The 13,999-nt window shown below is 42.6% G+C and overlaps 1 protein-coding gene across 4 annotated transcripts in view; it reads left to right on the plus strand.

Moving 5' to 3' along the window:
• Window positions 1-13,999, plus strand: part of TPGS2 (tubulin polyglutamylase complex subunit 2) — a 60,604-nt gene that overhangs the window by 3,675 nt on the left and 42,930 nt on the right. For 3 of the 4 annotated variants that reach the window (XM_061170446.1, XM_061170442.1, XM_061170444.1), the window contains exon 2: window positions 13,136-13,215. In XM_061170446.1, coding sequence (XP_061026429.1) covers window positions 13,136-13,215 — 80 coding nt within the window. Of the gene's footprint in view, window positions 1-4,107; window positions 4,215-13,135; window positions 13,216-13,999 lie in introns of all 4 variants that reach the window. The other variant, XM_061170445.1, reaches the window with a different exon arrangement.

Below are 13,999 nucleotides of genomic sequence, written 5' to 3' on the forward strand. Positions count from 1 at the left end.
GGAGCTGAGAGCAACCTCCTAGCTCATGGTCATCAAGAGAACAGGATCCTCAGTCCTACCACTGCTAAGTGTGGTAATTTGTTATGCAGCATAGAAAACTAGTACATATTTTATTACCTGGAAGTGGGTGCTGCTGTAACATATACCTATATGGAAGTGTCTTTGGAACTGGGAAGTGGGTGGAGGCTGGAGGAACTTTCAGGAACTTGATAAAGTCTAAATCACCATGAAAAGACTGTAATAGAAATCTGGACTATAACAATATGGAGAATACTGCTGGTGAGGACTCAGAAGGAAATAGCATAATGGCAGAAATAAATCCTACCTTATTAGTAGTTACATTTAATGTAAATAAACTAGACACTCCCATGAGAAGGCAGAAATTGACATAAGATTTTAGAAAAACAAAAACATGATTCAAATATACCCAGTCTACAAGAGACACATTTTGTATTTAAAGACACAAATAGGTTAAAAGTGGAAAGATGGGGGAAAAATATACCATGCAAATAGAACCCAAAGTAGAGCTTGAGTGGCTATACTAATATCAGGCAAAATAATCTTTAAAACAAAGTTCATTATTAGAAACAAAGGAGGACAGTTCATAATGATAATAGGTGTCAATGCTCAGAAAGGCAAAACAATTATAATCTATGTGCACCTACAAAGACCCAAAATACATGAAGCAAAAACTGACAGGCTTGAAAGGAGAAGTAGACAATTCAACAATAATAGTTTGAGACTTAAACGCCCTACTTATAACAATGGATAAAACACCTAAGCAGAAAGTCAACAAGGAAATAGTAAACTTAAGCAATACTGTGAATCAACTATAACTAACAGACATCCATAGAACACTTTACCCAAAAAGAGTAGAATAAAAATTCTTCTCAAGTACACATGGAGTAACCTCAAGAATAAACCATATGTTTGACAAGCTGAAATAAATTTTAAAGGATTGATATCATACAAAGTGTGTTCTCTGATGATAGAACACACCCAAACTGTGGGATAGAGTGAAAACATAAAAACAGAAATCAAACTTCCTCAACCTGATAAAGGGCATCTATGAAAAATCCTCGGCTAACATTATACTCAATGGTGAAAAACTGTATGATTTCCCATTAAAATCAGGAACAAGACAAATATTCATGGGATCCCCAGCACCACACCAGGTTTGACAGTTCACTAGGAGGATCACAGGACTTCGGAGATAGTCATGTTGTGATTTATTACAGCAGAAGCAAAGGGAAAGGTGCATGTGGGGAAATCAAGGAAACCAGATGTAAGTTTTCAAGAATCCTCTCTCAGTGAAATCACATGGGACACAGTTGTTCCAGCAATGTGTGACAACACATCTGGAATGTTGTCTACTAGGGAAGCTTATTTGAGCCCAGAAGTCCAGACCTTTTATTGGAAATCCATCATTCAGACATCCTCTACCTAGTATGTACCAAATTTGAGACTCCCGGCGGAAAGCTTGTGTTCAGTATAAACCATATTGTAACAACAGGTAGGTACAATGAGCCATTCTTTTTTTTGTTAAAATAAAGTGAGCCATTCTTACCAGGCAATGGTGGGAACCCTCCTGAAATCCAAGTTCCCAGATGCCAGCCAAGAACCAACCTTACAAGCAGGCCTTTCTAAATATTGCAGTCTCAGGCATGCTGTGTTCACTCTTTTTTGCACAATAAGAACTCCCCTCTTACAACTTCTATTCAGCATTTTACTGGAGAGTCTAGTCAGAATGATTAGACAAGAAAATGAAATAAAGACATACAATTTGGAAAGAAAGAAGTAAAGAGCTATTTGCAGATAACATGCTCTTGTATATTAAAAAAGTCCTAAGAAATCCACCAAAAAAAGGGAAAAAACCCTACACATTAGCAATGAACAATCCAAAAATAAAATTACAGAAACAATTCAATTTACAATTGGGTCAAAACAGTAAAATACTTAGTAAAAAGTTAAATTAACAGAAGTAAGGAGTAAACGAGCACATTAACAGAAGTGCATGACTTGTACACTGAAAACTACAACACATTATGTAAAGAAATTAAAGAACACCTAAATAAATTGGAAGACATCTCATGTTTATGGTTTGGAAGTCTTAACACTGTTAGAATCCCATGCTCCCCAAATTGATCTAAATCTACAATCCCTTTGAAAATGTCAGCTGCCTCTTTTGCAGAAATTGACAAATAACCCAGTCCTAAAATTAATATGGAAATGAAGGACACCCAGAATAGCCAAAACAATCTTGGAAAAGAGGAACAAAAGTTAGAGGACTTAAACTTCACTATTTGAAAATTTACTACACTTGGGATAATGAAAATGTTCTGCAGATGAATAGTAATAGTTGCACAACAATGTGAGTGTACTTAACTGTACACTTCAAAATAGTTAATATGACAAATTTTATGTATATTTTACTATGATAAAAAAATTTACTCCAAAGCTACAATAGTCTTCACTGTGGCACTGGCATAAAGATAGAAATATAGATCAATGGAATAGGATTGAGACTCCAATACTAAACTAACACATTTATGGTCCACTGATTTTCAACAAGGATGTCTGTACAACTCAGTGGGGGAAAAACAATCTTTTCAACAAATTGTTTTGTGACAACTGGATAGCCACATGCAAAAGAATGAAGTTGGACTCCTACCTCAATTCAAATACAAAAATTAACTCAAAATGGATCTTAGATATAAATGTAAGTGCTAAAACATAGGCCTTGGATTCGTTTTTAATGACTTTGGATTAGGCAATAGATTCTTAGATCTGACACCAAAAGTACAAGAAACAAACCAAAAAAAAAATAGATAAATTGGACTTCATCAAAATTAAAGATGTTTGTGCTTTTAAGGATACCATCAAGAAAGTGAAAAGACACCCACAGAAAAGGAGAGACTTTTTGCAAATCACATATACAATGAGGGACTTTTGGGTGGAATCTATAAAGAACTCATACAACTCAACAAAAAAAAGTCAAATAACCCAATTTAAAAGGATCTGAATAGATAAACATTTGTCCAAAGAAGATATACAAAGACCAATAAGAACATGTAGAGATGGTCATCATTGATCATTAGGGAAATTCAAATCAAAACCACAGTGAAGGGCTTCCCTGGTGGCGCAGTGGTTGAGAATCTGCCTGCCAATGCAGGGGACACGGGTTCGAGCCCTGGTCTGGGAAGATCCCACATGCCGCGGAGCAACTAGGTCCGTGAGCCACAACTACTGAGGCTGTGCGTCTGGAGCCTGTGCTCCACAACAAGAAAGGCCGTGATAGTGAGAGGCCCGCGCACCGTGATGAAGAGTGGCCCCCACTTGCCGCAACTAGAGAAAGCCCTCACACAGAAACGAAGACCCAACACAGCCATAAAATAAATAAATAAATAAATAAAATTTTTAAAAACCACAGTGAAATACCACTTCACACCCACTAGGATGCCCATAATCAGAAAGACTGACCTAAGTGTTGGCAAGGAAGTAGAGAAACTGGAACACACATACACCACAGGTGGGAATGTAAAATGGTACTGTCACTTTGGAAAACAGTTTGGCACTTCCTCAAAAAGTTAAACATAGTTACCATATGACCCAGCAATTCCACTACTGGTTATATACCCAAGAGAAGTGAAAACATTTACATGCAAAAATATGTACACAAATGTTCTTAGAAGCATTATTTGTAATAAAGTAGAAACAGTCCAAATGTCCATCAGCTGATGAATGGGTCTAAAAAATGTGGTATATCTATACAATAGAAAATGTTGGCAATAGTAAGGAGTAAAGTACTGATACATGCTACAATATGGATGAACCTTGAAAACTAAATGAAAGAAGCGTTATGAAGCCCATGTGTTGTGTGATTTCATTTATATGATCTATAGTAGGCAAATCTATAGAGACTTAAAGTAAATTAGTGATTGCCAGAGGATGCTGGGAGTGGGAAATGGTACAAGGTTACTTTTTCAGGAAAGGATGCATAACTCTGTGAATATACTAAAAACCACTGAATTATATACTTTAAAAGGGTGAACTTTATGGTATGTGAGTTATATCTCAATAAGGCTTTTTTTTTTTTTAAATAAAAAGGAATCCTAAAAACAACCCTCCAAGATTTCCTGCACCAGGACTATGAAACTGATGAGATATAACACCTGTGATTTGTTGCGTTAAATGGCAAAAGGGAGATTATCCAGGTGAGCCTAATCTAATCACATGAGCCCTTTACAACATGCTGTTAACAGAAGGGGGAGTCAAAGAGATTTGAAACATGAAAGATTTGTTATGCTGTTGCTGCCTTGAAGGTGGATGGGAACACATGGTAAAGAGTACAGCTGAGAGTGGCCCCAGGTGACAGCAAGCAAGGAATGGAAACTTCATTGCTACAACCACAAGGAGTTGAATTCTGCCTGTAACAGGAATGGAAGATGACCTGGAGCACCAGATGAAAACAGAACAGCTGACACCTGAGCAGACAGTGCACCTGGCTTATGGATTTCAGCCTCAGCAGAGAATCCAGTCATGCTGTGCCAGACTTTTGAGCTACAGAACTGTGACCTGGGTGTTGTTTAAAGCTGCTAATTTGTGGTAATTTATCATGCATCAGTAGAAAATGATACATTCCCCCAAATATTTTAAAGAAAAGAACGAATGGTACCCATCTCAAAAAGAAATATAAGTGTAATATAATATGTGTAATTATAAAATATTAAGATAAAGCTGAGACCAGACATATCCCTCATAGCCACAAATATGAATGGACTTAAGTCACCTAGTAATAGAAAAAGATTTTAAACCTAGCTTACAGAACCCAACTTTTTGCTGTTTCCCAAAACAACTAAAGCAAACTAATTCAGAAATATTAAACATGAAGAGATGGATACATGTTTTGGGGTCCCACAACTGTCCACAAGTTCAGTTATTCACTAGAAGGACTTACAGGATGCAGACAGGACTCCCAGCTATAGTTTATTATATCAGTCAGCTGGTGCCTGGGAATCTGACCTTTGACATATCAGGTGGCATCTAGAGGAAGCCGTGTATAGGCTTCTGCAGTTTTCCCTGCTGTGAGTGGTCACATAGAATACACTCCTTCCTTAAGCAGTGAAATGCTGCAATATGTGTGCAGTGTTTCTGCCCAGGGAAGCCTGCCTAAGACTCAAATTCCAGAGATTTTATTGGGGCCTGGTCAGGTAGGCAAAACAACCAGCCACAGCTATTGTTACCAACCCTTTGAGTTAGGCCCCAACAAGGGTCCTTCTGCCCAGTATCCTTAGAGCCAATAGAACGAGACCAAGTTTGGTTCAGAAGCAAAGGAAAGTTTTATTCTTTGGTCAAAGAATGGAAAGGTGCCAGCTCACACTCTATAGAGTCCAGCTCTCCCTCACGGGCTGTGGGTGGGGCTGCTTTATAGGGTTCTAGTCAGTGGGGAGGGAAGGGGGTGGAGTTCTCACATGGCAGCACAGCTGTGCTGTTTGCACTCCAGATCGCAGTGCCAGGCGCAGCCTCTGTGCACACGGCCCGCTGAGGCCATCTTGAGTTGAGGTGTTGTGCACAGAGCTGCACACAGTCCATTGAGGTGTCTGCACAGCCATTTTGCACGAGGAGCTCTGGTCTGAGGTGCTGGGTGCGAGGCCTCTGCACACAGTACCCTATGAACAAGTGAAACAAGATGAAGCACAAAGGAAAAAGAAAAAGCTTAGACTTTATTACCCAGATTCTATTTTTTATTTCCCGGGAATTGTTAATTCCGGCTTTGCAGGTGACAAACCCCCCCTGCTTTTTGTCCTGCTCCTCATTCTCGAGGGGCGCTGAGGGGTGCAGGTCTGTCTTCTGTAACTACTTCCTGCTGATTTGAGGCATTGTCATCACCCCAGGTGGAGGAGTGGAAGTCCCCAGCTGCCTTTAGATCTGTGTGGTTGTCCCCAGGCCTTGGCCCTGTTTGTAGCCCTGAGCAACCACCATTTGTCTAACATTTTGGAGACAAAGGACTTCAGACAATTTAAGATACATGGCCTAAGAGAACAGTGGTTACATGTCAAATGACGAGAATAATGGTGACATGTCAAATTTTTCCTAAAAATGAAAGTTTCTCAGTCTTCGGCCTGTGGGCAAGTCTGCCCTGATGTCAAGGCTCAGTGCCAGGGCTGCGTCTCACTGGTCATCCTTTGGTTGTTTTACAGGAGAAAAGCTTAGGGTCTTAGAGAGGATCACACGAGTAGTCGGGGGGCCATTGACCCAGGTTGTCTCTCTACAGGTTGGGGCTCGGGGGTCTCCTCCCTTGAGTGTAACATCCCCATGGAGTGATCCCTGCAACTTCAGGTCAGAGTGGGTGGTTAGGGTCACCAAGTGGATTCTTTTCCACTTAGCCATGAGCTGACCTTGCAGCTGCTGTTTTTTGAGATCTTTAGGTTCACCCAGGCTCCTGGCCAGAAGGGGTGGAGGGCCAGGTCAGTGGGTGTGGGCACCACCTGGTCACCATCTTCTGTGAGAGCTTTCATTATTTCTCCTACCTGGAGGGCATGCTTGAGTTGTTTCATTTCAAGGGGGCTAAGGTGTCCCTTCTCTTGGACTTGGGGAATGGGTCTACCGTACATGAGTTCAAATGCACTTAACTTTAATTATCCCTTGGGGTAACCACATGCAGAGCAGGCCTATCGAAAGCAACTTAATTCAGTTTTCTTGAGGGTCCTAACATAGCTTGGCTAAGGCTGATTGGACCTTGAGTTTCAAGGTCTGATTGGATCTCTGTCCTTGATGATTGGGGTCTCCAGACTGAGTGCAAGGTCCATTTTATGCCCAGGGCACTCATTACCTCCTTCGTCACTTGAGACACCAATGCTGTACCATTATTGCTTTGCAGGGATCTTGGGAGCCCAAACCTGACGATTATATCTTTTAGTAATGCCTTAGCCACTTCAGCTGCCATTTCAGTTCTAGCAGGGAATGCTTCTATCCACTCAGAAATTGTGTCTACTAGCACCAAGAGATACCTGAAATTGCCCAGTACTCTCGGCATGACGGTGAAGTCAATCTGCTAGTCTTCTCCAGGATGTGTCCCTCTGGTCTGAATGGGCCTTATCTGGGGGCCGCTGGAGGGTCTTGTTTTGGGGGTTGTTCATTGTGCAGATGGGGCATGTCTCATCTATCCGACTGATTATACTTTTCATGCCAGGAGTTACCATGAGCTCAACTAACCAATTATATAGGGCTTCCCTCCTGTAGTGAGTCTTTTGATGAGCCTCTCTGATGGCTTGACAAGCTACAGTTTGGGAAAAGAAGTATTGACCATGTTCATTAGCTAGCCACCCATGGCCTCCTAGATCTCTGTTGAAGCCCAATTTTCAGTCTTTGTCTAATTTTGTAGATTTTGTACAGTCTTTGTGTAGATTGGGGAATAATTGGATGGATCTGGCCTTTGAGGTATGAGGGGTAGTTGACAAGTTACAGGTTCTAGGGCCACCCTTTTGGCAGTTGCGTCCGCTTTGTTTCCGTTTATTACCTCTGTATTCCCTTTTCGTGAGGCCTACAATGAATCACTGCCACCCGTTTTGGAAGCTGTACTCCTTCTACGAGCTTCAGTATGCTTAAGCCACGTTTCACCTGTTTATTCCCTGCAGTAAGCATACCTTGTTCCTTCCAGCTAGCCCTGTATGTGGGTAGGATGACATACACATACCCGGGAATCTGTGTAAACATTTAAGATTTTCCCTGTCCTGTGCTCTAGGGCTCAGGTGAGGGCTATCAACTCCACCTTTTGGGCGGAAGTCCCGGTGGGGGGACAGGGGTGGGTAGCTTCTCACTTCTATTACTTGGGTATGGGAGGTTACTTCATGTCCCACCAGCCTTTTCTCCTCTCTCATAAAACTGCTCCCGTCTGTGAGCCATTCCTCTTTGGCATTTGGGAGAGGCTTACTTCCTAGGTCGGGGCAACTGGAATAGATTGTGTCCGTGGTTTCTATACGATCATGCTCCAGGGGCCCTGTTTCTGTGGGTAGCAGGGTGGCAGGATTTAGTGTGTGACAGGTTTTTGTGGTAGCCACTGGGTGGTCTAAAGGCATAGCCTGAACTTGAATCAACCTTCCAGGGGATAACTATTCTGTTCCCTTAGGACTTCCTAAAACCTGAACCTGGTGTGGAGTCAAGCTGAAACGTCAGGTGCAGCCATTTTGCACTAGGAACTCTGGTCTGAAGTGCCAGGTACAAGGCCTCTGCATGCAGTACCCTATTAAGGAAGTGAAACTAGACCAAGGCCAAAGGAAAAAAAAAAGATTAGACTTTACCTTATTATCCAGATTCTATTTTTATTTCCTGGGAATTGTTAATGAGCTTTGCCCATGACACTATGGAAATTTTAGACTCCCAAAAGGATAGCAGATGTTTATTGGTTTAGCCAAAGATGGGCAAAACAGCCTTATCAATGTAGAACACATGCAAAGGCCAGATTGCCAGGCACCAGCTACAAGTGAACCCTACAAGCTGGTCCTTCTAAAGATATTAACCTCAGGTTGGCTATGTGCAGTCTACCCTACTCCACCCCCAGCCCTCCAGATGCCTCACCTTCAAGCCCTGGCTTCATGTATTCTCCTTACCCAATTCTTTGATTTGTGTAATAAACTGTTAACTTGTTCTCTTTGAATAATCGTATGTAGTCTTAAGTTTTCTTTTCTGACTCTAAAGACCTTCAGTGTCATATCTTGAATTCCGAAACCTCTCACACTTTTTTGTCTGGATCCGTGGCCACAATTTTTAAATCATATAAATGACCACTTCCTCTGACCTGCACACATTCACTTGTCCTGAAAGTGAACCTACAGATGCAAACTGTCTGTGTCTATCAGGGTTCTTAGTGGCAGACCATAGAATACATAGCTAGTTTAAGGCTAGAAGTACACTCTAGCTAGTTAAGGCAGAAAGGGCTTGATTAAGGGGCATTAGCCCATAAAATCATTGGAAGATTAAGCGGAACAGATTCTAAGCTGAGAACCAAACTGAAAAGGGGATGCTAAGTGGGGCGTACCTGCAGCTAGTGTGGTTAGGAAGCTGCAGAATTGAGAAGTTGCTGCTGCTTCTGCCACACGACAACTCTCAACCCCATGAGATCAAAATACCTTTGCAACTATGACTGCGAAAAGAGCCAGTCTCCCCATGTGCCCCTCTACCTCACCTGCTCATTCCCTCCTTCAAGGTTTTATGGGAGCGGGTTTCCCTGCAGAAAGCTTGGCCTCCAGAGCGTGCCTAGCTGCAGTGGAATCTGGGAAATGTAGTCTTTAGCCAGCCAGTTTCTAAAATACAGGAAAGCACACTGGAAGGAGCAGGAGTAGGTGTTAATTAAGCCAATCCGCAGGAATGGCCATGTCGTCCTTCAAGGCCCATATCAACTGTGCATAGTTTGTGACAGCAGGTCCTCATTGAGTACCTCAGAGATTATTGACTCAGCGACTGTTTTCTACTAGGCAGTCTGTTCCACTTATTTATTCCTGGGTAATAAACCACCCCAAAACAGTGGTTTGAAACAGCAGTTTACTGTCTCTCCCAGACCTGTGGGTTGACTAGGCCCAGGTGGGACTATTCTCATTTCAAGTCTCTCAAGTGTATGCAATGAGATAGCAGATGGGGCTGGAATTATCTGATGGCTCAGCTAGGCTGGAAGTCCAAGATGGCTTCTGCACTCACATGTCTGGCCCCTCCGTGCTCCTCAGCATGGCCTCTCTGTCCAGAAGAGTAGCTTGGATTTAGTATGTGATGGTCCAGAGCAAAAAGAGGAAACGGGAACCTGCCAGTCCTCTTGAAGTCCAAAACTTGCATGGTGTCTCTTCGCCATATTTTATTGGTCAAGGCAGTCACAGGCTAACCCCTGTTAACGTCTCTTCACAGAGGCAGAGAAATAGACTTCACCTTTCATTGGGGAGCTGGTGTGGGCAGGGAGTGAAGGAAGGAAGTGATAGCACCCAACTTTGGAGTAGGCTACCACAGAGAGTTTTCATCTGTGGCATGTCATAGTTACCTAGAGCAGACTGTGCTGTGTCTGAAGACCTGACCTTCATATCTTCATTCAGTATTTCATTTCATACTCTGCCATACAGATTATTCTAGCCAGACAGCTCACAAATGCTTGTCATTGGTCACAAAGGCAGGAGAGTAGGGATGGCTATATCTAGTCAGATACTACTTCTCATGTGGCATATTAATAAACCAAACACAACTTGTTATTGCTGTTGCTTTCTAAACATCCTCATGATGTTTTTGGTTATCTGTGGTATTATGATTTATAATAAACATATATTTAGACTCCATCCCTGTTTCAGGCAGAGTTCCTAAAACCCCTCGAATTTCCTAAGTGGTAGGAGAAAAGAAAGTGTCTTTTGTTATGTTAATGAGGTGACTTTTGGAAAGTCCTTGGGTAACCTAAAGATGGGGCTGGTTCCCAAGGGAAACAACCAGGATTAGAGGGCTGGAACTTTCACTCCCCCACCTGATTTCCAGGGAGGGGAGAGGGGCTAGAGGTTGAGTCATTTGCCAACGGGCCAGTTATTTAATCAAGCATGCCTATGTAATGAAGCCTCCATAAAAAACCAAAAGGAGAGGGTGCAGAGAGCTTCCAGACTGGTTAGCCAGACACTTACTCATGTCACTGTGCCAGGCCCCAAACTCAACGAGGACAGAAGCCCCTTTGTTCAGGACCTTGCCCTATGTACCTTATCTCCCTGTTGATCTGTAATATCCTTTATAATAAACCAGCAACCTGGTGAGTAAAGGGGTTTCCTGACTTCTCTAGCAAACTAATCAAACCCAAGGAGGGGATCATAGGAACCCCTGATTTATAGCCAGTCTGTCAGAAGCACAGGTAACACCCTGGACCTGCAATTAGCATCTGAAGTAAGGGCAGTTTTGTGGGACTGAGCTCTTAACCTGTGGGATCTGATGCCTTCTCCTGGTAGATAGCATCAGGATTGAGTTGAATTGTAGGACACCCAGCTGGTGTCTGAGAATTGCTTGGTGGTGAGGGGAAAACTTCCCCTCATGTTGGAATTAGCTACTAAGGCAACATGGTAGCAAAAGCATTAGGCTTGGTATCTGAGGCTGTGGTCAGAGATTTAGTTCTGTGAGATTATTTAGTATTGCTGAACCTGTTTCCTTATCTTTAAAATAAAGTCACGATGCCTGCTTCACACGATTGTTGAAAGAGTAAATGAGATAACTTATACCAGTTCCCAGAAATAGAGCATTATACAAATGGAATTTATTGTGCGTCCCTCTCTTCCTCATCCCCAGCACCTCCTCCTTATCAGTGCTGAAGTATTGGGTAGCGGAGTCTCTGCAGTGGGTACTTCCTAAGCAACTTGTTATATGAAAGTTCTTAAAGTCAGTATGTTGACCAGTTGTCCTATCCCGGAGGTGTTCAAAGGTTGAAAATGAAACGTTCTCATCTGAAGTGTATCACAGCAGTTCTGTCTGAGCCTGTAGCCCCTCTACGTAGGTCTGTTATAAACTAAAGAATGGTGTGTTTGTGTCTGTCTCAGCTTATTGATAGTGATGCTGTTGGCTAGGAATACCTGAGGCACTCACCTCGGTCTGTACTACTTGGATGAGCTCTACAGACATTTCCCTGACTGGAGCTGATGTTGTGGCTGGACCAGCCATTGTGGTTTTTATTATGATTGAAGATACACCTCAGCAACAACTGTCAGGGAACTTTGAAAAAAATTTTTTTATTACGCACAGGTCCTGGAGGATACATGGTATGCCCAGGGCCACACAGCCAGGTAGCTGGGAGTGAGCAAGCAGAGCTGGGTCTTTGTCTTTATTAGGGTCCCAGGACTTGGTGTCTAGGGTTTTGTGGGTTCACTCTTTATTGGTGAATTTAAAACATAAGAGCAAGAATTAGGGCATGAGAAGGGAAAAGGTGGGTGACCACTCAAGTGGTCAGTTACCCAGGGCTTTCTAAAAGGGGAACTTCATGGGTGAGGGTGGCCTGGTTCCTTACCTAGTTACTTAGTTAGTAGCTGTGTCATACAGCTGGCAATTTGTTTATTCAAGATGGATGTATTTGAAATGGATGCCTCAGCAAAACTTAATGTCAGGCACTTACATTAGCTGTGTGTCCTCTTGCTACCCTAGACACTAGATTGCCCTGTGAGGATAGTCAGATGACATCCCTGTGTAACCAGCTGGTTTGTCGGCAAGGAATTCTACATTCTTCTGTCTCACTGCAGGTGGAGCGGTAGGTTGCTAAGACTGATTAAAGCTAGACTCTGCATTTGCGTAGGATGACTGCTTTAAAGGGCTGTGCCAAGGGGCATGTAGTGACTTTTGCACGTGATCTTCATTTCTCAACTAGACCCATACTTGGAGTCAGAGGCTTGGCTTTGTGGCTTTACCTCTCAGGCTCAGTGTCCTTGCTGTAAAATTGAATAATGACATTTATTAGTCGCTATCTTGGCTTTGGTGGAACAGTGCCAAATAGGACCGCCCTTGAAGGGACAAGACAGTGTCTTCCATCCTAACCAATCATGGGGATAGCAAGGACTCACCCCGGGTCAAATGGCTTGAAGCTCACAGTGGTTTTCTACCACAGTACCATGCTTCCCAACATATTAGGAAGAACACTGAACAGAAGGCAGAAGAAAAATTGTATATATGGTACTTTTTGCTTTTCCAAAGCACCTTCATTTCTGTTTCCTCTGCTTCGCTTATCAAGGAAAGTATTATTGTAATTCTTGTCTTACTAAATGCAAAGGGAAGTGAGCACTCATGTAAGGTTACACAACTAGTGAATGCATAAAGCAAGACTAGGATAGGTGGAGTCCAGAATTCTTAGCTGGTATATTGAATTATTGCTGCATCCCAAGATTTGAGCCTTCTGAAAACTTGAGGGAGACTTTATGATACATAGAAAGGATTGTGGCATAATTATTACCAGGAAGACTACATGGTCTTAGGTTATAGGACCAAGTGCCTTTGAGGGACCAATTGCTTTCATCACAGGGGTAATAAATGCTCCTCAGAGGGATCTGGTATTCCTAGAGCAGTCTTCAAGAGTTAGTCAACCTCTAGTGTAGAAATATGTGAGAATGGACCAACTGCAGCTCTACAGACTCTCTATTTCCTCTTTCAGAATCATCCCCAGGTGTGACAGAGGTGACCATCATAGAAAAGGCACCTGCTGAACGTCATATGATTTCTTCATGGGAACAAGTAAGTGTTGCCCTGTTGAATCCTCACCTCCCAACAAAGGGAGGTCAACTCAAATGCCCCTGAGAAGGAAAGATTGGACAGGAAACCTATTCTTATCTCAGGCCACAGCCACCTTCAAGGTAGAGTTCACCTTTCTCTCTGTTCCTGCTCAGGCCATTTAACACTCCCTTCCATTCCATGCCATCTCCCCAACACAGAGCAGCTCCTCTGAGCCTGTCGTATGCAGGCAGTGGAACGTTTGAAGTTGTATATACAACAAAGCTGAAAATCCAGCGAGGAAAGGAAGAATTAAATGTTAATAAGCATGCGGGGCAGAACGTGGTTAAATGTTGCAGAGAAGTATCAATACTAACCAGATTAATAGCGAATGCTTTCCAACCCTCCTCTGAACTTCCATTCATTCATTTATTCAGTAAACGTTTTAAGCCCCTAAAATGGGCCAGGCATTGTGCTTGATGTTGAGTCCTGGAGATTCAGTGATAATCAAAAAAGAGCACAGTGTCTTACCTCTTGATCTTACTGTCTAATGCATAGTATAAGTCATTCCAAGTATAATTACAAAGCAGATCAAGTTCTGTGAAAGAGAGGTAAAGGGAGCATTGTCAGGAGGCCTGACCTAGTCTGGAGGTTGAGAAACGTTTTTCCCAAAGAAGTTATGAGAAGTTGTTAACCAGATAGGTGAGATCTGGGAAGAAGGGGCTTTTAGCCTGTGTGAAGGCTTCAAGATAGGAAGGATTACATTTTTCAAGAGCATAAAGAAGGTCCATGTGGCTAGAGCACAGGA

This window comes from Eubalaena glacialis, chromosome 15 (assembly GCF_028564815.1).
Source record: "Eubalaena glacialis isolate mEubGla1 chromosome 15, mEubGla1.1.hap2.+ XY, whole genome shotgun sequence".
Lineage (NCBI taxonomy): Eukaryota > Metazoa > Chordata > Mammalia > Artiodactyla > Balaenidae > Eubalaena > Eubalaena glacialis.